Source organism: Falco punctatus, assembly GCF_963210335.1.
Source record: "Falco punctatus genome assembly, chromosome: 13".
NCBI classification, from domain to species: Eukaryota; Metazoa; Chordata; class Aves; order Falconiformes; family Falconidae; genus Falco; species Falco punctatus.
In genome coordinates this window covers 952,210-977,113 of record NC_137593.1, presented here as the reverse complement: position 1 = coordinate 977,113, position 24,904 = coordinate 952,210, and the positions used below count along the sequence as shown (strand labels likewise).

At 51.5% G+C, this 24,904-nt stretch overlaps 1 protein-coding gene and 1 long non-coding RNA gene across 25 annotated transcripts in view; one reads left to right on the top strand and one right to left on the bottom strand.

The window, feature by feature from the left end:
- LOC308072851 overlaps positions 1-21,598 on the top strand; it is a 96,422-nt gene extending 74,824 nt beyond the window's left edge. Inside the window, exon 2 of the long non-coding RNA XR_013931832.1 lies at positions 1,059-21,598. This is a non-coding gene — a long non-coding RNA (uncharacterized lncRNA). The remainder of the gene's footprint in view (positions 1-1,058) is intronic.
- MBNL1 (muscleblind like splicing regulator 1) overlaps positions 20,793-24,904 on the bottom strand; it is a 110,214-nt gene continuing 106,102 nt past the window's right edge. For all 24 annotated transcript variants that reach the window (XR_013931819.1, XR_013931820.1, XM_080410261.1 and 21 more), the window contains one exon: positions 20,793-24,200. Coding sequence is in view for 2 of the 24 variants with exons in the window: in XM_080410253.1 (XP_080266379.1) it covers positions 24,162-24,200 (39 nt within the window). In the remaining 22 variants the exon portion in view is untranslated. The remainder of the gene's footprint in view (positions 24,201-24,904) is intronic.

Here is a 24,904-nt window from a genome sequence, read left to right as displayed (position 1 = left end):
AATAGGCTTTTGCAGAGAAATGTAAAAATAAATATGCTGCTCTTCTAGCGGCCCTGCCGATCATTTCATAATGAAAGCAGGCAGGCAGATAAATTTCCTTTCAATGAAAACATACAGAAAAATGACAGGCTCATGGTTATTTACTTTAGGTTTTGAAATGAAATTACGGCAATTATTTTGCTTTTCAGAACACAAAATGCAGAAATAATAGAATTCACGGAAGATGAATATTCAATTATCCTGGTTTAGGGTGGGTTTTTTTGTGGCTGGTGCTGAAGCAACAAACAAACATTCCTTGGGAGCTCTGCCTCCAGCTCTGCACAGCCCCTCGAGGGCTGGGGCTGGGCGATGCCGGCTGCTCTGGATGCTCCCGGGCAGCACCCATGGGCCAGGGCACCCTTCCCCTTACCGCAGCTGGGTGCCAGCAGGGGAAAGGGCCAAGCAGAGGCTGTGGGGAGCGGGCAGCGCTGGGTGGGCAGCACTTGGAGGGGGACGGGCAGCGCGCGGTGGGGCTCGCCCAGCTGCTGGGGGCAGCAGAGCCCTCGGTGGCTTGTCTGCAATGTTGTGGACAAACAGTTGAAAAATTTGTAATCAGAACCCACTCCAGTTCACAGAGGGGTTTTCCCAGGAATGACGGACCATAGAGTACATGGCTGGTGTGACCTGTAGTCCATAAACAGCCTGAAGTTTTTTAGATGAGGGATTTAGATGGTGGGGCCTGGAGTATGGATTCATGTGCTCCATGTGGGCTCAACTCCAAGTCATTTTTATTGTCCTGCTTCAACACTGCCACAAGTGATCCTGCTCATTAAAGTCACCAGCTGAAGGAAGCTACCAGCCAAGTTACTGACTCTCAGATGGTGCTGACCCTCGGTACGAGGAAGCGGGATCGCTGCCTGCGGGTAAATGTCCACGTGCATGCCAGGTGACGTTGTTTCTGCCTTGCAAACTCACCCCGACCGAATAACGTGCATTTGCATTCCACAAACCGAGGCTTCAGAACTCATAGCTTAAAATAACCAGAACTAATTAAGATTAAAAACTACCTCTCCAACCAGGTTTCCAGCACACAGCGGAGCCCCTGGGCTCAGGGACAGCTGCCCTGTCTCCGTGCATGAGGACAGGATCGCCACCCCCAGTGTCAATGCCGGGAAAAGCTGATGAGCCCGAAGTCTGGCTTTGACTGTCGTCTGGACCTAACGATGGGAAGTGCCACTTGTGGGGTCCTGACCCTGACCCTGCACAGGGCCACCAGCTCTGCCCTAGACCCTGGAGCAGGACCAAAGAGTCCTACCTGCCCTGCCCCATGGGATACTCTGGCTGCAGCCCCGCAGCACCTCCAGTTATGGAGTGTTAAGGTCAAGACTTATTTTTCCAGCTCACAACTATACATTAGAAAACACACAGGTAAAGACTTTTGAAACTGTTTTTCTTCTCGTAATGGCAAGGTCACTTTTGTTTTGTTTTTGAAAGCAACAAACTACCATATGGCAGTTACTAAAAGAAATGGATGGGGGAAAATGAATGTTGAAACGTGAGATGATTCAAAACTGCCTTATTCTAGTGCTTGCAAGGAAGCAGGTCCTTCAGCAGCGGTGTCCTTGAGTAGCCCACCCATGTTTTGTCCCTGAAGCCACAGAGGCCTTTGACACTCCTTGCACATCCAGACATCGTGGGAAGCAAGTACGGAGCCAGGCAACAAAAGGGAAGGTCTGCAGGCTACGGCTTCCGAGCCTGGTCCGCACCAGAGCCAGGAAAACAGCTTTCCTGCAGAAAACAAACTTATGGAAGCGTGCTTCTGTCCTGAAGCTGTGCCCGTAGGTGTGACACGGTGCAGATGCTCTGGGGACCATTCCCGCACCCCAGGAGGTCCTTCCTCTCCTTGCCGGCTGTCCCAGCTGCCTCGGTGCGCACCGCTCCGCGACACTCCTCCTGCATGAGCAGGGCATTTCTGTGCGGTGGCTTAAATCTCCCAAAGGAGACAAGGCAAATCCATAATGTCGCCACCACCACCTTTGAGTCCCACCTGGCACAGCCTTTCCACTGCCCTTCAAACCAGCTGGCCGCTGCCAAAGTTCTGTGGGCACCTCTGCTGGGGGGGACACCCCAGAGCCACCTCCCAGACCCGTGGGGATCTGGTCTGGGGCTGGTTCTGCCAGTTCCGCAGCATAAATCTAAACCGTTACAGAAAATTTCCTCTTATTTCCCTTTTCTAAGGTATTTAAGGTTCACGCAGCCTCACAGAAGGAGGCATTAGAAGAGCACAAGCTAACAGGTTTACAGCTTCACGTTTAAATTTGAAAACGTGTTTTCTAAACTGATGGCTGTATATTTTCAGACCTTTCCAAAGCACTTGTTTTTCTTTGTATAGCTTCTGCTTCATTATTCTAATCTAATAAAACCATAGCTAAGGCTGAGAGCCGACTCTTTCTGGCTAATGACAGACTTTGATTTGTTTGTGCTTCTTGTTATAGATTTTTCCTAATTACAAGCATTTTTCAGAGGCAGTTGAAAAAATAAACGAGCAGCTGGTTTGAATGTGCAACATATTATTGTATTTCCTAGAGCTGTGGAAAAAGTATTACATTCACAGTAGGATGGTTTTCAAAAGAGGAGGGCAGAAAAGGCACTTTCCAGTTGGGAGTCCTCTCACCTCCCTCCCTCTCCCAGCGTTACTGCCAAGAAAGGGCTAATTTTTCAGCCTTTCTGGTATCGCTGGAGGTATCCACCCAGCTCAGAATGCCAGGCGTGGGCTCTCCCCAGGACAGTCCATAGGGCAGCCAGGGCAGGGAGGAAGAGGAACAGCATCCCTGGGGCCCGACAGCAACTGTGCTGGGTAAGAGAGAAGAGGGGTCTCCAGGGCTGAGTGCAACATGACCAAATTCGTATGTATCTGTACAACCATTTCCCGTTAAATACTGATGGAAATATCTCCTGAGATAAATGCAGACATTTTTTTCCAAGCAGGAGATGTTATTTACAAATCTACATATTTTAAAGTCAGATATAAGCTCTTGCAATAAGGCAGTGAGTTTCTGGTTGTGGGCAGGACTGTGCCGAATACCGAAGCAGAGCTTCCTTCCCAAACATGGTCCTGCTGTTGCCAGTCACAGCTTTGACCACCTTCTTGTCATGCAGTTCATTAGAAATCACGCACATATTATAAAACTGTATTGCTAAACGCCTGCTCAACTCATCCAAGTCAAGGTCCCTGCATGTTTGATTCATTCTCCGAACAAAGACCGATTTTCCTATGAAAACAAACCACTACGTGCTTCTCTTCACCCTTTAGGCAAGAGGATTTCTGGAGGTGGTTTTGTTGCGGGGTTTTTTTCTATAAAGATACCATACTTGATTGGAGAAACCATTTTAAGACTTGACTCAAAAGGAAAACTGATTAGGAGCCTGTGTGCTTTACTAGGGTGAATTAGGAAAAAGGTGTATTTAAATCAAACAGTTCACATTTGCCCTCGGCAACATGTTGTAGAAGGGCTACAGCCCCCGAAAAGCCAGCCAACGCTTATCAAGTGCCTTTTAGCTGCCCCAGTTTTTGCAAAGCAGCAAAGAAATGCAGCAACATGGTCACTAAGACAAGGCTGTTGGAATTCCTCTGCTAACCCCCTGGTACCTTGTTGCTCGCTGGAGCAAGCTGTGTTAAGTAACAAATAGTTGTTCAGGATACCAAGGTGCAGAGAAAATGCTGAGCGTTACATAGAGGGAGGAATCTGACAGCCTTCCACGCATGTGTTGCTGTTGGGAGTCACCTAGGGTCCCTCCCCATGCCCACCGGCGCGGAGCCACTCCACGCTTCCATGCTGAAGTGTCTCAGAAGCATTGTCAAGTGGTGCTCCCCTTCGCTCCCTCCGTCTGGAGAATGATTAAGTTAAAAACCCATTAAACCAAAGCAATTAGGCGCTCCTGCTGGTACATATATTGCTCACCTCTGGGCCCGCCGCACAGCCCTGCCAGGGCTCGCTGCCCAGTGGGGGATGACGCAGGGCACTGCAGTACCGGGGGCTGGCGCAGGGCTGGGGTGCCACGAGAGCACCCAGCTGCAGTGGCTCACCCGCTGCAGACCCTACGGTGGGGAAGCCCACCCCCGTGTGGGTTTATGCAGCCTTCTATATTCACATGGCATCGCAAATGGGTGTTTTCTGGTTGCAGTAAGAGTCAAGGGCCTTCCCACGACTGTGTGTGTGCGTGCAGTCAGTGGCAGTGGGAGCGAAAAGGGGAAGAGAAGCCCACGATGTGCAGGCGAGGAGCGGGCTGCGGCTGCAGGGTGGCATGAAGCCTGCAGCCGTGATGCCAGGTGTGCAGGTCATACCTGCATCCCCCTGTCCCGGGTACCGCAGGCTTGCCCACTGCCCTGTGGGGTGGCCCTGCCGCAGAATGGCTGTTCCTGGTGGAAGGGAGGTCACTGCCCGAGGGCAGCGAGGGCTGCGGGTGGAGGGGGCAACTGGGGCTGGCAGGCGGGTGAGCCTGCCTGTTACTGTGATGGGCAATAAAAACAAGATGAGTTTTGCTGACCTGACCCGACCCATCAGGATCAGACCAACGTGGATGTAAGGCCCTGCTTCCCACGGAGCCCCAGGCTGCAGCCCCAGCAGAGCCTCTCCCCATTGTGGCGGGGACACTGCCAGCCCCGCGCGGGGGGAGCCGAGGGGGCTTTTCAGGAGCGGGGCAGTTTTTCATTACTCATGGTAATGCTGCCTGCTGCAGGAAGCGGGAGGATCGAGGCTTACTTTGCCAGGATCCATGCCTACTGAAGGCAAGGCTTCATCCTAAAAATAATCCTTCTGCTCCTGTGACATGAATTTTTTAGCGTGATTCATTTAAAAGGAGAATTAATTCCAGTGTGGTTGGCTGTGCAGGGCTTTTCAAACAGAAAAGCAGAGGCAGGCTTGCTAGTGGGAGGGCTGCCGAAGGGGAACCTGGCATTTTCCTCTAGCTGTGACCCGTTCCAACAGGGAACAGCCCCTTCGCTTGCCCCTGCTACAGCTTCCTAGCAAGGGAACAAGGATAATCGCGATTAACCACCCTGGTAAAATGCTTGGAAATCTAGAAATGCAAAGGGTTATAAAAGCACAAAATCTATTGTAAAGGAGTAATGGAACTTTCTAATTGAATTAAATCCAGTGTAGAGGAGCAATTATAACATTCAATAGTTATTAATTATGACCCAAGAGTTACAAGCTGCAAGCACAGAACGGAAGCAATAAGGAGTCATCAAAAAGCAGCAGAGGAGGACGAAACCCCACAGAAGTCCAGTTTGAAAACAAGCAAACAGCAATATAAGCTCGTTCAAATCATCCTTGGCTATCCTCAGAATGCATGTAGCCAAAATTCTTTGTTTTTTCTCCCCGGAGACCATGCTTGAGTGTGTGTGCCCTTGCTGCTGGCCCTGGGAGGGCTGCGGGGGGGGCGTAGCAGAGCGAGCGCTGCAGCACACAGCTCTCCGCTGAGGCATTTCGAGACCAAAAGGACACCCCCCTCCACCCCCCACCCCCCCCGCGACCCCCCGGCACAGGGGCAGCCGGAGCCGCCTGCCACGGCTCGCAGCAGGCAGGAAGCAGATCAGACCTATCTGGTGCCCGCTGCTGCCGCCGCACTCTGGCCGCAACTGCATGACCGTTATTTTCTCCTCTTCGGAAAAACTCCCCCAAAATTAGTGGAAGCCTTCAGCAGGGGGTGGAAATAAACCTTCAGCAGTGTACTACACGGCTAAGCAGCACGTACTCAAGTGTGCAGTTACCCAGTTGTGCATCTGGCAGCAGGAGGCCCCCACCACCGAGTCACCTCTCGCCAAAGCGGAGCAGAGCCTGATCCAGGCACAGGAGCACTGCAGCTCACTGCAAATGAGCTTTCTGTCGGCCTAGTTGTAATTAGACCCCAACCAGCCTCCCTCACTCAAGACAGTCCTGAAGGCCAACGCAAGGCTCCAAGATCCCAACACCAGCCTCCTCCTCAGCCATCGGGCCATCGGTGCATGGCATGTTCCCAGGGGTCCCCTGCCAGGGCTCTGCTTTCAGCCTGGCTGGAACGGCAGCATCACAGGCGTTTTTGAATGTGGTTAACAAGCTAATTTTCAGATGCAAATACAGTGTTCAAGCAGGGAGCGATTCAATTCACCATACAGGCCATCCAAGAAGCCCTTTGCATCTCCCCTCACATCATGCTCCTCAGCACCTGCAGGGTCCTGACCACTTCTCTGCTAAACGTGCCAGATCTGATGATGCATAATTAGGGCTGGAACTTGCCTTGCATTATGCATATGAGCTCTGTCTGACCTGTAATTACAGCACCAGTTCTGGCTGCAGAAGAGATGGCTCCCTCCCAGCAGTCTGAAGTCAGAGGGGTGAGCTGAGCAAGGAGGTAAAGCAAAACCAGAGCCCTCATGTTTTTCTGCTTTTTAATCTCCCTGTTATCCCAGGTGAAGGATTTTAATGACATCCTTTTAGGGTTGTGGTTTGTTTGGTTTTGTTTTTTTAAGCACATAGGTTTTATTATTTAAGCAATAAAAACAAATAAATAAAAAGATTGTACTGTTCACACAACTGGCAACCACACCTGCAAATGCCCATCCTTGCAGTGACGTGAGAAACGTCACCTGAGTTGTACAATTTGTGGTTCCCACAGTCGGGCAGTACATTTCTGAGCTAATTCCCTTCGTGCCTTTCCAGTTTTCCTCTGGAAGCTTCTGGTGTGCACTGGGCCAGGGCTCCCCAATCCCTGGGCCAGCAGGCGGGCTGAGCAGGGCCAGTGCCAGCCCTGGGGCGCAGCTGCTGTCCCCTCCGCTCTCCCCGGCAGAGCCACGGGAGGACAAGGCACAGCCAGCTGGGAGGGAGCAGGGGCAGGGGGTTTCGCACACCCCAGGCACAGGAAGGCAGCTTTCCCTCTCCCACCTGAAGCCTGGCTTCTGCAGGCACAGCCCTCCCCTCCCCCCAAGCCTCCCCACACCTTTCCCTGGTAACGCAGGGATTAACTGATGCATTAGGAGAGAAGAGCTCAGGTAGACAGGCTTTTGCACAAGCTATTAGGGGTTTCAGTGTCAGCAGACGATAACAAGACCAGAAGATGCAGGGGGCTGCTGCTGCCCTCCTTGCCCACCATGCCAGGGTGCGGCGCAGCTGGCAGGAGCGAGGGCACGTGCGGTGGCCGTGTCCCCGCCTGTGGGATGGGACAGGAGGAGATGGGACCAGAGAAAAGCATTCCCCAATGGCTCCTATTTTATCCAATCTTTTGGCTATTCATACCAGAACATTTGTTGACGTTTTATAGTTGGTTTATTTATAAATGTTCTTATTTCCACATCAGGCTACTCTGCAGAAACAGATGTTCTGTGCAAACAGCTTTGCAAATAGGGTCATATCTCTTAGGCTAAGTTATCTCACTGACCCCAGCTACATGCCTGCTTAACAGAGTCATAGGATGGTTTGTGTCGGCAGGGCCCTTAAAGCCCACCTAGCTCCAGCCCCCTGCCCCGGGCAGGGCCACCTCCCCCCAGCCCAGGTTGCCCAGAGCCCCGTCCAGCCTGGCCTTGAGCCCTGCCAGGGACGGGGCACCCACAGCTGCTCTGGGCACCCTGGGCCAGCGCCTCCCACCCCCACAGCACAGAATTTCTTCCTTTAACCTGACTGTCCCCTCCTCCAGCTGCAAGCCATTCCCCTTCAGGCACTGGAAGCTGCTCTAAGGTGTCCCCGGAGCCTTCCCTTCTGCAGGCTGAGCAACCCCAACCCTCAGCCTGTCGCACACCAGAGGGGCTCCAGCCCTCCGAGCATCTTCCTGGCCTCCTCTGGGCTCGCCCCAGCAGCTCCATGTCCTCCTTATGCTGGGGCACAGAGCTGGACGCAGGGCTGCAGGGGGTCTCACCAGGGAGGAGCAGAGGGGGACAATCCCCTCCTTCGACTGCTGGCCACGCCGCTGGGGATGCAGCCCAGGGTGCGGTTGGCTTTCTGGGCTGCAAGCGCACGTTGCTGGGTCACGTTGAGCTTCTCATAAACCAACGCCCCCAACATGATCTCCCCAGGGCTGCTCTTAGTCCATTCTCTGCCCAGCCTGTATCTGTGCTTGGGACTGCCCCGACCCACGCGTAGGACCTTGCACTTGGCCCGGTTGAACCTCATGATGTTCGCGTGGGCCCACCTCGCAAGCCTGTCCAGGGCGCCCTGGATGGCATCCCTGCCCTCCAGCGTGTGGACCGCACCACACAGCTTGGGGTCGTCGGCAAACTTGCTGAAGGCACGCTTGATCCCACTGCCCCCGTCGCCAACAAAGATGTGAAGCAGCGCCGGTCCCAGTACGGACCCCTGAGGATCGCTGCTCATCACTGGCCTCCACTTGGACATCAAGCCATTGACCACAACTCTTTGAGTGTGACCATCCAGCCAAATCCTTATCCACCGAGTGGGCCGTCCCTCAGAACTGTGTGTCTCCAGTTTAGAGGCAAGGATGTCGTGTGGGAGAGCATCAGCTGCTTTGCACAAGTCTGGGTAGATGGCATGAGTTGCTCTTCCTTTATCCCCCAACGCTGTCACCCTGTTGTAGAAGGCCACCAAATTTGTCAGTCATGATTAATGACTTTTTTTTAATTACTGGAATACTGCACCAATTCCCCTGGTGCACTGCAGAAGGGAACCAGACCTGCGCTCAGTGTTGCAATAGGAGTCGGCAGACAAGCGAAGCACCCGAGCACAGGGCAAGGCAGACTCCCTGGGAAGCTCTCCTCGCTACCTGGGCTAACATCCACCAGAAAGTCACGCATTTGAAATGTTTAAAGTTTGCCATTTCCCACAGTTCTGGGAAATAGTTTTCAGCCATGGAAAACCAGTGGGCTGCTTAAATAAGGCACCTGATTCTCAGAGTCACCAGATGCTGCGGTTTTCCAGCAGCAGCTTTGCTGGTGCTGGCTGATGTCTGGTACCACTGAAGACCATCCCACATCTATTGAAAACTTCAAATACTAAATGTGAGCTGCACCTGAAGGGGCTGTTGCCCCCCAAAACCGAGGGCATCTCCCTCTCTCTGTAAAGTGCCAGGTCAGGGACACGGGACATCAGCGCAGGGCTCTGCCCCTGAAAACCCCAACAGCCTTTTGCCGGTCACCCACAGTCCTGCTGCAAAGACCCACCGCCACTCACTGGCAAGATCAGAGCTGGTCCAAAAAAATAGAGCAAGCAGTATTTCTGTTCCCTGGGAAATTTTAACATACTTTGAAATGAGCTGCAAATTTTTAACATTCATAGTTGCTATTCAGTATTTTGAGTCAAAATATTAATTTTTTCACATTGAGTAGTGTTAAAACAAAAAAATGCTAGAGCATGGCAGCGTTTCAAGCTGTTAACAACATACTCTGAAATGTTCCCATAAATAGGAAAGACTAGATAAATTACACCATACAACTTTGTAAAACTAACATAAACCCATGAACAAAATTAACAGGAAATGAAACCTCTCCTCACTAAAGCTTAATTGTAACTGTAATTCTTATCTCCAAACTTTTCCTCATTTAACCTTGTTTTTAAAAGAGCATTGAAAATTTTCTTCTTTAAAAAAAAAAAAAGATCCATGCAGCTTTGCAGAGTGGATTACAAGGATTTTTCCTATCTTGCTGCCTGGCTGGTAATATCAAACCTGGGATTTGGTCTGGGTGGGGAAACCACTGGTCAGTAAGCCTGAGCAGCTCCTGCCGGGGGCTGGACCGCAGCAGCACAGTGAGCACCCCCACACTGGGCGAAAGCGCCCGCTAAGCAGCAGGAGAGTGCAGCCTCCCTGGCCTCACACGCACCGTGCTCCCTTCGGCCCCAACAAATGCGTTGCAGGTTTTTATGTTATCGCAATAATTTCTGCACCGGTTTGATGCCAAACACGCCTCAGGAGTGCAGCTCCAAGGAGCGCATGGTAGCCGTGTCGCAGCTCTGCACAGCACGGCTGATGGGCACATGGCACCAGGGTCCCCTGGATCCCCAGGCACAGCCCCGCAAAAGCAGCCACCCAGGGCAGAGCTGTCCTTTGGGTTGGCTTGTTTGAGGGTGTTTGTTTTTGATGTAAACTTCCTTATCTACTGTGGTTACAGTAAATCAAGCTGCTGTGCTGCTGTACCCCCCCTGCCCCTCCTCCAAAAATTCCAAACTATGGGCGGCATAAGGCACCCCTGCACGCATCCTGCAGCCCGCGCTGGCCAGCCTCCTCTGGCCAGGGAGCCTAATTAGCTAATTAAGAGATAAACTCATCTCTCACAGCCTCTGTAACCCAGCGTGTGTCTGACAAGGCAGCATTTAATTAAAACAAATCCCCACGTGATTTGCAAACAATCTTTTTTTTTTTTTTTTTTAATTACAGTGCGTTGCCCATCAGAATATTTTTAATGAATTGTATAACAACGTGGTGATCTGCCACGTGCTGCTGAAACTCAGGAGTATACGTTCATTTCCTTATAATTCATTTCCTTATATGCTTTTTTTTCCCCCACCCTGCACAAACATTCGAAGACCAGAAGCCACCTGGAGAAACAAGTGCCAGCATGCCATGGCGATGCCTGCGGTGGGGTCAGGCATTACCAGACCGGCAGTGTCCCTGGGACCTGGTCCAGTGCCACGTGTCCCTGCCGTGGCTGGGGGCACCAGGGCCATGCAGCAGGCCCAAGCGTGAGCCCCCACCCAGCTCCATCCCAGCGCCAGGGATGCGTCCAAATTCCTGTTGCTGCAGGTTACGTACAGACAACAAAAGCCAGTGGCTTCCCTGCGGCCCTGGGATCAACACTTTGCATCTCGGCACACGAGCTTTGCCCAGAGCAGAGCCGAGGGGCTGCCGGCAGCTCCGCAGCATGGCCAGGGTTGGTGGGGGGCCACTCTCCCCTCACCAGAGCCACCTTGACCCACGGGCTGGGCGAGCCTGGGAGGAGAGGCGTGGGAGGCCAGCACACTGCAACCGCGGCCAATACGCAGGAGAAAACACAAGCTCCGTAACACCCATCTCCTCCTTTTTCTAGGGAGGAGGTGTGAACACAGCCATATTTTAGCCCTAATTAAGCCAATCCCAACATATGCGGCGACAATGAGTGACCTGTGAGGCAGGCCGGCACGCTGCTGGTACGTGCTGTTCCCAGGAACAATGACATTAAGATGAAGTGGGAAGCCACCACGCTCACACGGAGGCTGGAGCCGCGGCACAGACGCTCCACGCCTGGCGGGGAGACAGCTGGGCCTCCTCCGGACTATTGAGAAAACTGAGGGGATGACTCAGCCTCCCCCTCAAAGTGCGGCAGGAGCAGCGCGCGCAGGCAAGCCACGTGGCTCCCGATCCAACGGCGGGCAGGCGATGTCCCTGTCACCTGCCCCTGGTCCAGGGCCGCAGGGAGGACCGCCCGCCACAGGGCTCCGAGCAGCATCCCAGGGGCGTGCGCCCGCGGTGCAGGGTTGCGCTTGGCAGGCAGCGCTTTGCCGAAAGGCATCACCGACTTGGCGAGGGATGCTGCTTTCCAGACAAGAAGAGACACGAAGTTGTTGACACATTTCTTCCTGTTCCCATTCAAAACTACATCACAAGCAGTGCTGCAAGAGTCACGTGCCAGATTTAACAGATTTCTTCCCAGAATGAGTCCTCAGCTCAGAAGGGTAGGACATGAAGGATTAAAAAATTAATACAAAATTCTGTTTACTGGAGAGAACTGTCACAGCATGCTTGAAATAGGGTGCCAAATTCTTCACTGATTTTTGCCCTGCAGTAGCCTGAACCAATGCCACTTGGAAAGCAGAAGGCTTAAGTGGCATTTTGGTTCATACAGTTATTAATATCCACACTACTGGGAAAGAAATCACAAATAGAGTACAAGAAAAGTTGCCCATCCGTCACAAGCGGGTACCTTCAAACTGCAGCATTATGAACATTTGCCTGGGGCTGGGCGGCGGATGGTGGGGAAGGAATAAAAACTAAAAGAGGGAAAGTACTGGAAGCATGTCACTTCCCCCACCGCCCATCCGCCAGCAGGCTGGAGCAATGCCGACCTGCCCTCCAGGAGCAGGGCTGCGAGGCACCAGGGAACAGGAGCCCTGCGAGTTACGGGAACAGGGTGAAATATAAAAATGCCAGAAAATAAATCGGGAAGTGGTGAGGCCTACATTTTAGCACTGAATACGAAATGACACAGAAGAGGCATTGAAAAAGACAGTTTGGTTCTGGCAGTTTCCGACACTGGGTGCTGCCTGCAGGACGTTGCCCTGTGCCTGCACGTTGGGGCATCTCAGAAACGGGACCAGCCCCGTCCTGTCCCGTCCTGTCCCATCCCACCTCCTCCTGTCCCCGCCAGAGCGGAGCAGGGCCCAGCTGCAGCATTTGTCCTGGGAGCAATTCAGGGTCGGCAGGACCCCGGGACATGGCTCAGGCCACAGGGAGGGAGTGCAGGGGAGCAGGTCACAGCCCTGCGAGGTTGGGCAGGCAGGTGCCGAGGTGCTGGGCGCAGCTCCATCTTCCTTCGTGTGAAAAATGAGGGGGTTTGCTAGTATCTGTTGAGCAGGAAGAGAGATGCATGTGTGAACTAGCAGCTGGATTATGCTTTTGTTGTCCTGAAAGCAAAGCAAAGACTGAATTCCTGAGAAAGAAAACAGATTGGGAAACAGAAGATTGCCCAATTTACCCACCGGTGAGTCAGAAAGTGGCAAACTTGGCTCATTTGCCCTCCGGGCACGAGCATTCTGTTCGGCAGGGGTACCTGATGGCAGCCAGCAATGACCTTGAGGGGGCAACCAGATCCCCGGCTTCCCTGGCAGGGCATCTGCACGTCAGGCTGCGTGCTGGGCTGAGCTCCATGCTGCTGCCGAAGGCAGATTCCCGAGTGACATGGGCTTGGTTTGGCACGCAGGGCTGCGGCAGCGCTGGGCAAGCCCTGGCCAGGGCCCCGGGGCCGGAGGGCCGTGGCGCTGCCCCCACCAGCAGCCCCCTTGCCCCACAGTCCCCGAGACGCAGCCTGCCCTGGTGACACTGCCACTGCTGGGGAGGCGGACCATCACGACCAGCTACGGATGTGGGGGCAAACAAGAACTGAAACACCCCAGCATTTTCCTGACCAGTTCCAGCAGGGATCGTAGACAACTGCCTTAAGCTTACAGCAGTTTTATTACTGTCATTAACACGTTTGTGTTCTGACAGTGGGTATGCAGAAGCCTGCCTCTGGTAACAGGCCAGCACCCGTGTTCATCAGCACCTAGTTGTATGAGGTTCCTCCAAAGGAAAATAATCTAAAGAAACTTGAACATATAGCATATTAAAGTTCAATTACTGAGGCAATGTTGGACACAAACTCAATGAACCCAAGACATGGGTAGGGGCCCAGGTGGCAAGCACTTGCTGTAGCATCTTAGGCAGAGACTGCAAATGGGCAGCAACCCCAGGCAGCAGCTGGTTAGCCAGAGCACTTGGTGAAGGGAGTGCTCAGAGGCATAGCCCTCAGGACCTGGAGAAAACACCTTCTCCACGGGCAACAGGAGTCCAGCCAGAGCTCCTTCCACACGCACCACACCAGATGCCAGCCCATGTGACTGCCCAAGCTTCCCCCTGCCTAAACACGGGCCAGTGGCACCCTGGGGTGCAGGATCCACGGGCAGCTGCAGAAGGGCTCGTGCTTCTGCTGGGAAGCACGTGATGCCTGCAGCGCAGGAGCTGGAGAAAACAAGGTTTTGGGTTACTGCAGCTGAAGTAATGGAGCTGCTTTGTTTTTTCTCTTGCAAGTCCCCAGCTCGCTCATTTAGCTCAAGGACAGAGCTATAGATACAGTTAAAAACATTTTGGTTTTAGAGCAGGGGTCCTCAAACTTTTTAAGCAGGGGGCCGGCGCGCGGATGAAGTGGCAGGCAGTCACCTGCGGCTGCTTGGTTTCCCCCCCCAACCCCCGACGGGGGGGCGGGGGGCGGGGGGGGTCTGTAAATACGGGGGGCCGGATTGAGGACCCTGGGGGGCTGTATCTGGTCTGTGGGCCATAGTTTGAGGACCCCTGTTTTAGAGTTTCTCCATTCAAAACCACTAAGAACCACCCATCCTTCTCAAGCATGCAGGATGTACAAGACAACTAACATCTTTCCAGCTGGTTTTGGTGAAGTCCCTAATACACACACGTACTCACCCTGACCTTGCGTGATAAGCTACCTCCTGATCCTGGCCCTTCTCCAAGCAGTTCAAGTTGGCATGCTCAAGCCAAGCTCCAGAATTTTCTTTAAGATTAGCAAAGATCAAAGTGACTCCCTACAAAACACAGCGGGTGTTAGCTGCATCGCTGGGAGTTTTGCAGGCGGTGGCTGAAGAGTTTCCCTGGGGCAGCGTGCCTCCCAGCATCAACCAGTGCGGCTCACAGGGCAAGACGACAGGACAAAGCTTGATGTTATGGACAATAGACAATTAAAAAAGCAACAAACCCCCCTCAGTCACACAGCGCTCTGTTTCCCCCTGCTCCATACGAAGCCAAGGTAGGGGAAGGGCACTTTTCAGCCCCAGGATCATGGGGACGTATCCTGCCTTCTGTCCCCAAACAGCACGGCTTGGGGAAAACCTCATGGAGCCAGGCTGGCAGCTCTGGTCATCTCCAGCGGGCACTGCCAGGCTGGCACCGACACCAGCATCACCTGCCCCGTCGCGGCGCCAGCACACGGCTCCCATCCGCTGCCAAGCCGGCACCCTTGGCTGCCACCACCTTTTATTCCATGTCCCATCTCAAGGCTAAAGGCCAGCAAATGCCAGCCTATGCGCTTGTATCAAGTGCCACTGAACTACGGCTGTGCCGAGAGCACAGGACTCTTGGGAGGGCTGCTCTGAGCTGCATGAGAGGATGAACAGAGGTAATTTAATTGCAGACTAAATTGAAGCTCCATTATAGCCACTCAGAAACCCAAGCACCAACCAAAGAGGTAGGTGATGCTCAGGCGTACATTACCAACCTGGTTTTCCATGCTGCACACGGTAATTTCAATGTAACAAATCAACCCTCCACTTTTCAATGTGTCAGTGCCCCCCACAAAGGGCAGCAGCCACTCCAGCGAGCGCACCAGCAGGGAAAGCCCCCAGTGATACCCACAGGTTTGCTTGGCTGGGGGGGCAGCACCCTGGGTCTCCCGCAGGCACAACACTGGCTGGTTCAACTTGGCCACGGCCTCCGCAGCTCTGGCAGAGCCTGGCAGGACAGACACGAAGGGGTTTCTGAGTCGGAGGTGATTCTGCAAGCAAATACCGGCAGAGTTGTGGTGATGGAAACTGGTAAAACTCCGTTCTCTGACCAGATGTCATTGCCAGGTGGTTTGTGCCCACGGTGCTGCCAGCTTCAAAGTACACAGGGGTCTCCTGGCCAGCTGGTTTTGTGCTACAGTTGAAACACCTCAAAGGGCAACACAGCCCACCGCAGAGATGCACATCCTCCAGACAGCATGGGGTTGTTGTAGAGAACAGATAGTAAGTGATGAGTGCCGGCTACTGGGGGAACGAACACAGCAACGCAGCAGTAAGCAAAGTTCGGAGGGGGTGCTGGTGATGCTCAGATACCCCCGAGCAGTCTTACAGGGAGCCTTAGATTCTTGTTAATTCCCTCAAGCTGTCTTCCATAAGTTGCTCCTTTTCACTCTGTATCTGCACATCTATTTTAGGATGAAATATTCAATTCAGCACAGATGTTCAGAACTGGGTTTCATGCAGCAACGATCTTTTCACATCATTTTCCTTTTTGCACTAGAAATTACGAACAGAGGAAGAAGCTGGAGCCAGCAGCAGCTGTCAGAAGCTGGGTAAAATGACACACTGGATGTCTTTTCTTCCTTCGCTTATGGTTGCCGATGTTGCAGGCCCTGTGACCGCAGTCACAGACCCCTTCCCCATCAGGTGTCAGTGTCTCCTACATCCCTCCCATCCCAAACGCTGTTCAGGTAACGTGCTGCGAGGTGGGCTGTGACTGCCAGCACTGCCAGGAGCACATGGGACCCTGCACCAGCCATTGCTCACCAGCTGCTCCTCTAGCCCAGCCCAGGAGCAGCCCGCCTGCCCCAGCACACCCAGCCAGACACCCGAGAGAGACTGATCCATTTAGCATGTGCATATGTACCGATTACAAAGATGGCATTTTAAATACAGGTGTTATTTCACCACCAGGGCGGTTTTGCTGCAGAACATGTGGCACGCTCGTGACAGCCTCATGGACCAGGTCACCCCGCAGCCAAGTGCCCCAGAGCACCACTGGAATCACCCAAACCCGACCCCCAGCCCCAACTCCTGCGCACCACGGGCAGTGGTGCTGCATGGGGGCACACAGCACAGGGACCGCCAGGCACTTGGGGTGACCTGGGCTGGGGGGAAACACAAACCCGCAGCCCCAGGCTGGATGCACACACCCCACGCAGGCTGGTGCTGCACTTTTCTAAACAGCAGCAGAAACGCCCCGTGAATGAGACACAGCGCATTCTACAGACCCGAAGCACAGCAGCTCTCGTCACCTGATGCCGATTTTTATCCACTGCTAGCGAGCACGCACTAACTGAGAGAGCTCGGTGCCAAGCCGGGCTCTTCTTCATGCTTCTCTTTCAAGATTTCAGCACACTCCCCACTCCCACTGCGGCGGGTCCCATGCACGTGTGCCCAGGGAGCACCCAGAGCTGGTGGCAGCCCAGGCTGTGGCACCGCTGCTCCCGCTCAGAGCCAAGCCAGCCCCCCAGGTTGCCCCGGTTCAAGGTGCCCCTGATGGAACAGGGGCGAGCAGTGGCGCAGCTCTGCCACGGGGCAGCAAAGCCAAGTGACAAAGCAAAGACACCAAAAGGCAGTGCGGGCAGGTGTCACTGCTCCTGGCTGCTCAGCAAGAGGCAGGCGTGTGGAGAGGAGGGAAGGGACAAGCAAAGCCCCTCCAAAGCCACCAGGGCTCTGTGCCCTGATGCTCCACAGAGGCATGACCTCAAGCAGGTCCATCTGGATTTGCCAAACGCTCACACAAACACCGAGATGGGCTCCATGCTCAGGTGAGTGCTGGGAGAAGCTGTTCTGCGTGCAATAGCAAGACATGGTGCCTGACCCGCGGGGAGCGTGCTATCGGCAGGACACAGAAGCCTACTTTTAGCCTTACCAAGACCGGCAGCTCAGCTGGGACTTGCCTACTCAGCAAAGGTCAGCTGGTCACCACAAGAGTTTCCCCGTGACACTGCACCCTGCTAATGCTACCAATACGATACTCAGTTCATTTCGTTTAAATTGTGGTTTAGAGCCCCTAAAAACTTGAGAGGAAGGTAGAAAGCAGCAGCTTCCACTGCTGACTTTTTCCCGGACCAGAGGTATGCATTGAGAAGAGAAAAAAAGAGATGTGGGTGGAAAAAAGCAATTAGCAACACTGCTTTATGGAAGAGTTTGTTTTCCTTAAACAGTGTTTTGCAATGCCCCTGCAGAGTGCCACGGCCAGGCGGAGGCTGCGGCTGTGCCAGCCCAGCTGCAGAGCTGCTCCTGGGGCTGCGTGCCCAGCCCGCCGCGCTCCCCACAGCGAGCACAGCCCCAATACCACATGCTCCAAGTGCAGCCGGGCTGGATAACCGGCACACCCAGGCAAGTACGGCTTGGGATTAACAGCAGCATCCAAAGAAGAGCAGGGAAACAAACCTTTTCCCTTATAACGGAATGTTTTCTCCAGGGCAGATGCTGCTCTCCAGCATGAGCGACCCACCTCTGTCCTGGCCAAGCCCATCTGGGCATCTCACCAGCACCCCACGGCTCAGGTGCCTGCGCTCAGCCCTGTGGCTTCATTCCCACCCCCCAGCCTGGGGAGACAGGGAGGGGGTCTCGCTCTCCCAAGCAGTCAGGTACGTCCCCCATCCTCAGGAAGAGCTTCAAGTGCCTCCCACCTTGTAGCTGAGGGCACGTGGAAACAGTCAAAAGTGGTTTTGCTCTCTCCACCCACAGAGCCAAGGCTCTGCACTGTGCCCACGGCACCCCCCTCCCCTCCCCTCACAGGGTGCCTGCCAGGGAGGGACCCCGTGCCTGTCACCCCGAGGGGGGCTGCACACCCAGCGCCACACTGTTGCTCTCAGAAGAGCAGAACCTGTCCTTTCCCATCCCACGACTGACCTTGTTCTCCTGCCACTATTTCATTGAATGTGTCTCTGTTGGTGCCAGGTAACTGCCCATATATGCCACAAAAAGCTTGCTAAATTCTGGCAATGGGCAGAAGGCTCCAAACTGGCCGTTCTTAGGTACTGGGACCATACGCACGACAGGCCATTCGGTTGCACCCCCAGCGCACTGCCAGGGTGCTCAGGAGCACCTGCACCTTCACTGCCTGCCCGCTCCCAGAACAGCCCTGTCATTCATGCCCTCCTGTGGTTTATTTGCACAGTGGTAACACACCTTCCAACGTCTTCTCCAGCTCCCATGAAAGACACAGCGCACGGACTCCTCACCTGCTTTCAGTTTGTTCCTTGAGCCTCCACAAACCGGAGCCCCTTCCACCCCCCGCCGTGAGGGCTGCAGGCAGGGGCACCCACACCAGGCTCCCTGCTGGGAACGCCACAGCGCTCAGCCCTCCCTGGCACACCCCCCACACACACCACAGACCGTGTTTTTGCAGAAGCACCGCGACCACCACGGGGTACCACTGGTCTCACCAGCCATCCCACCCCCTGGGGCTTCCCCGTGCCCCCAGCACACAGTGAGAAATCCCAGTTAAAGCAGCTGCACGGGAGCTGCCCTAGAGCCCCCCAGCCTCTCCCACACATGGCAACAAGCTGGAAAGCATTTCAGGAGGGGGGCACTGGCTCTGCAGGCTGGTCCCCCCGTGGAAGGCCCCTCCCCTCCCCCCCGCAGGTCAGCGGCAGGAGGCCCACCCCCACCTCGACTCCTTAAAAGCAGCATCAAGGACCTGTCACTGCCCCACGCTTCAATTGCTCCGGGCCACGACAGGGGCATAGCCGCAAGGGCAGCCCCACGGCACCGCAGCCCCACCGCCACTCTGCACCACCAGCCAGAAACCAGGGGACGGGGCTGAGCCTCAGCCAGGCTGATGCGGCCAGGAGACCCCGGCCAGTGCTGCACAAGCACCAGGGCAAGTCTCCCGCAGCATCCCCTCAGCGCTGGTGTCCTCCCGAGGCCACAGATGAGCTGTGCCCTGGAGATCTCCCCCCAGAGACCCCAAGCCATGCCCACCCCGGCAGCAACCAGCTCCCTCCTCCAGCGCTGCCCTGCTCCCTTCAGCCCAGTTGAGCCCCATCATGCCCAGCCCACCCCAGCCCAGCCCCGGGGCCACTCAGCACCACTGCAGGCACCTGTGCGATTCCCCAGGCCTGCCCTCCCCACTGCTCAGGGGCCAGAGGGGCTGGTGCCGTGAAGGGTTGCTGCGTCCCACGGCACGGCGCGGTGCGTGGCAGGCATGCAGGCTGGCCGCGCTGCCCCCCCCTGCCCCACACCTTGCTGCATGCCCCTGGGTGCTGCCCAGCCCAGCAGGGCACGCCGGAGAATTGTGTGATGCCTCTGCCGCGGCCACAGAAACTGGTGTGATCAGCTCTGTTTGCACAGGAAAGCGGCATTTTTGTATTACAGGACGCAAAAAGACCCTCACAATTACCGTTTCCCTCTTCAGGGCCCGTTCCCTGCTCACATCTCAAATCACATGAAGGCCATTCAAACTCCATGTCAGGTTTCTGCTCCTCCTCCCCTGCAGGCTGAGAATCCTTCCCGTTTTAGAATGCACCTCAGCTGCAGACACATGGGGATCCTTTCCAACAAATTTCTTTTACTTTGGTTCTAACAGCTGTAGCAGTTGCTGTTGTTGCTCCTGCAGCCACTACCATCTCAGCCCCAGCCGGCCAGGTGCCGCAGCTGCTGGCTTCCTGAGCCACTTTGGCCAGAGCTCCTTCTTGGGGCTCCCCTCAGCATCCCAGTGCCTTTATTTCTCTCAGCGCTCTGGCGAGAGCCCCGCTGCCAGCAGAGCTGTTGCCCAGTACCACTTACCAGTGGCCGCAAGCCCAAGCCCCCGCAGTGTGGGGATGGACCCCACCTGGCGTGACACACCAACCTTCTGGGGGCCGGTGGCCCAGGCAGCGGCCCCCAGCCGTCCTGCCCGGCTTCGGCCCCCAAGCACCCGCCAACGTGTGTTACCGCCCACAGGCACCTCCGCGGCCCTTGTCACTGCACAGACAGGAAAATCAAGCTGTGCTATTTTTGCCAATTTAGAACACCGGCGCTGCTCGACACGTTATTTTTTCACTTGGCAGCTAAATGCAATGATCAATGAAAATGCTGGTCTCGTTGTGAGCGTGGACCCAAGGAGCCAACAGGAACGAGGCACCCAGACGTGCTGAGCTGAGAAATGAATAAAACCCGCCTTCAACGGCCTCTCCGGCTGTGCCAGTGAGCACAGGGACACCTGAAATCCCAGTGGCAAACTAGCGTCCCGATGCTTCTCCTTTTCTGTATTAAAGCTGTCGGGTTTTTTTGGTCAATAATTTTGATTATCAGTGACTGGTGGGAGATTAACGGAGGAGCGGCAACACACGGAAACAGGGCTCCCTCTACCGTCAGCCGCCGCCCCGCTGCACCCCTCTCCCTCACAAACCCGCGCTTTAGATTTCCCTCCAGATTTGACAGTAATTCCAGATGCACTTCGCGTACTTAATACACAACCTGTGTATTTCACATAGCGTGCGCTGTTGAAGGAAAAAAACACACCAATACCGGTATACAAGGCTTTTTTTTACAGATAAATTATATCCGCATCAAACAAATGCAAAAGTAAAATTAAAAATGCGTACACAAAAGAAAGCGGTGCGATTTTTAAGTTGATATAGGAAAATGTAATTAAGAAAGAGAACTTTTATTAGGGCAATTTCACTTTATTTTTTCCATACAGCAAGGTCAACTATAGCAGTAATAATAAAATAAGCATAAAAACAAATTGCAGCCCAGGACAGAGTACATAATTTGGAGCAACTACAAGCAAAAAGTAAGTCTGTGATTACATAATAGTAAAACCAAGCACATCTGTCCTTTCAGCAGATGAAAGTTGCGGGGTTGCAAATAAGTGCAACTTCATTAATTATTCAGTGTGAATACTGGAGAGATCAGATACAGTAATGGCCTAATCGCTTCTTTACAGCTTTGGCATATTTAACAACAATGTTTCTTGAACGCTTTCCATTAAAACGGCAAAATTTCCCAGGGTTTGGGTTTTTTTCACCTGCTAAAAGAACAGGACCACTACAGCAATAAAAAATAATCACATAACAACTACAGCTACGGTGTGCTGTTTGGTTTGCCTGTTCATGATTTAACTCTTTTGTGAAAGTCAGTATTTGTTTTGAAGAATCTTTTTTGTGAACAATAAACCACTGAAATTGTCAGAAACTGGTTTGAATAGCATATATCTTTAATATATTTTTTGATACTTTAAACATGCAGTAGTTTTTGAATAATGTACGGAATATTTGATCCATGATTTCACCTTGATGGTCTGAAGTACCTGCTTTTTTTACTTTTTTTTTTACCTTTTTTTTTATCTTTTTTTTATTAATGATTTTCAGGCAGATTTGAACCAGTGGAGCTTTTGTCAGTCATGAGATCTTGGAAGGATGGCATATCTTTCCAGCTGAAAAAATCCTGGCAAACTACAAGCTGTCCACATAAAGCAAAGCAACTTTTTTGAAGGGGTATGGAGTGCTAACTCTGTGCCACTTTTGCAAGCAATTTTGTTCAGCCTGTCATTTTATTAGCCTTAACAAAACTCCTTGTAATTATAGACATTTTTATTCAAAATAAGATCTTACTATTATACAGGTTTCTCTCTTTTTTTGACTATATACAGAAGTGCAAAAAGTCAACCTTCTCTCTATACGTTCCCACATGCTAAACTGCAGCATAATCAACCCTCAAGAGTTTGCACACACACACTATAATTCTTGTTACGTAAACTTTGAGTATTTGGATTATCAACAAAAAGTCCCTTGATCTATTGATTATGCAGCTTATTTGTAACAAGGCCTGATATTCAGGGATTTCAAAAAATATTTAAACAATATTTTAACATTTGAAATGGATACAGTAGAAAATAAATTTTATTCTAATATCTAGGAACTAGATTTTTCTCATAATAACTAATTACAAACAAAATAAATCATCAAAATATTACTCAATTGTCTGCCAGGATTGTTGCGATAGCAACAACTTAACTTCTTACTTAGCAATGATTATATAATTATAAGATATCCATATAAAAGATCTTTGTTCTTTTAATGAAAACTAGACAAGAACTAACAATGACTGACATTCTTACATTGTAATATTAAATCAGTAAAATATAAATCATTTAGTTAACAGTAATACGAATACTCATATGACACTACATGTAAATTCAAAACTGAGTATGTTATGAAGAAAACTACTTTTTTTTTGTATTTTGAAAAAGTCATCAGTAAACTCTAATAAAACAAAATTCTATAAACTGAAATGGTATTCAACTGGTAATAGAAAATGAAAACAATCTAATAAATGTAAGAAATAACTACACTTTTAACAAGGAAAAAATAAGTAATACTCTATAATGTTAAGTAACTACAATAACATGTGAAGTCACCTATACTTTCTTAACACGACTGAAATTACATTGGTATGGGTTTTAACCCGTAATGTAATAATCTAAGGCTTTAATAGATGTACAGTACAATCAGTAAAATCAACACATCATTCTTATACTATAAAGCATCTCTCTCAAGCATAAAAACTCGCAGTAAACTTGGAAGTATGGAGAGTTCTACAACCGAACCCGCGCTTCTTCCACTCCACGCTACGCTACCAGTGACCTGGCCCCCACTTCAGCACTTTGCTGAACATAGCAAAAAATATCCTTTACCAGCTGCAACATCCAAACCACAAAAAGGAATTCCTTTGGATAAATCCATTCTTAAAACTTGAATGCACATCTATTTTTTTTTTGTTTTTATTTTGTAAAGGCTTTCTAAGGCTATAAGCAGTTAATCTGAACAAAAAAAAAAAATCACATATAAAACTCACCCAAGTATTTAACCCACCCGATTCCTACGCTAATTAACATCTCCATTTTTTCATATTTTGGTTTGTCATACATCTGATGTCAGTGCTTCTTTCGTCTTTCTTTAGAGTCACCATGTAAAGCGTGACTTTGATGAAGTAAAAGTGAAACCCATCTCTGCAAAACATTTATAGTCCTTTTGACTTTTGACAGAGGCTATAAATAGAAGCAAAAGAAGTTCCTCAAACATTTGTTACTGTGTCTCAGAAATGGCTTTTCCCTTTCATATATCATGTTATACAGTAAAATATGCATAAATATTACACTACAATGCCTTAAAATAGTTTATATATATGTCCAGTATGGGTTAATTTGTACGGCTAGAGTATCTTTCTTGTGCTGTCTACTGTTACTGTAAGGAATAGTTGGCCATTTCTGAGACAGCTTTGGTTTGAAACAGAATGGTGCCCTTTGACTGGTTAGTACTAACAAAGCAAGTGAAAACGTGGTTCTGAAAATAACACTGCAGAAATAATACTCTAATTGGATGTACAGTCTATGGCACTTCATGAGAATCCTTAACAACATGGTACTTAAAGCCATTGATGTGCTTTAAAATATACACAGTTGTGGTTTTGCTTGGCACATTCATCTCTGTCAGATACCTCTCTTACCACTTCTTACAATCTATTACATTAAAAATATTACTCTTAAACAAAAATTACTGTGCATGCACGCTCTCATCTATAATGGCAATTTTAAATACAAGGTGCACCTTTTTTATTTGTAAACCTTGAAAGAAATAAACTTACTTTAAAAAATTATATCTTGGTCTACAGACGTACCAATACATAATAGATTTATGGTTACATCATCGTCTGTCTTTTCAAGGTGACATACATGATTATGTAGGAAATAGACTACATATGCATATTTAAACCATATGCATACTTCTGTACTAGAAAAGATAGACAATGTTGTAGTTTTTAGACAATAAGATCACCTCAGCACAAATATCAATTAAATGTACAAAGTATATAGGCAACAGTGTGCAGTGGATTTCCGAGTTCTCATTTCATCTCGTTAACATGCAAGGTGTGGGATGTCTTACTGCTGAGGGAGTTTCCAGGTGCTGCTTGACGGTATATATTATATACATTATGGCTAATGAGCTTGTCCTCTTCTCAACCCAAACACACTGTCCTTTTCTCTTTAGTTATGATCTAGAAAGCAAAGAACAGAAAGCATTTTTAACATGGTTGTAACCGTTTGTCGGCGCAAGCTTTACATCTGCAGCAGGGAAACGTGCCGTGCCGTGGAGCAGCAGCAAGCCTGCACCCAAAGCCCTGGGAGCTCGCTCCCTCCAGCAGCCTTCCTGCAGCAGTGGCTTGCTTCACGTGCAAATCCTGCAGAGGCAGAAGCGCACAACGCACCCACCAGCCTCCTGCCGCTGTCGAGCCCCCAGCCATGGGGTCAGCATCTGGGGGACAGCTTCCCAGACCCACAAAGTGCCATGTGAGTGCTGCCCAGCAGCTCCGTGCCCCCCTCTCTTTCCAGGCCCTGCTGCCACTGCCCCGTAGAACCTGGGAGCCCAGCTGATACCCGAGAGGCACCCAAACGTCCTTGGAAATCTGGGCCTATGTTCCCAAGGCAATTCTTCCTAACTGCCCAGCTAGCGTAGCTATTTCTCTGGTCTCTTTTGCCTATCACAGGAGATTTGCTCTAGAGAGCAATTCCTCCTCCACCTGGGCCCATCTCCAAGCCAGGGCCATCCTAGTCCCAGCCGACTGCAGAGGGAAGCCTGGCAGCAAGTGCAGCCAGCAGATAAGAGGCGTCCCACCTGAGTCAGTCAAGCAGTTCAACACTGTTTACGCTCAGCTGAAAGGAATAACTATTATTACAAGCCCACTGTGGCAAATCGGTTAAT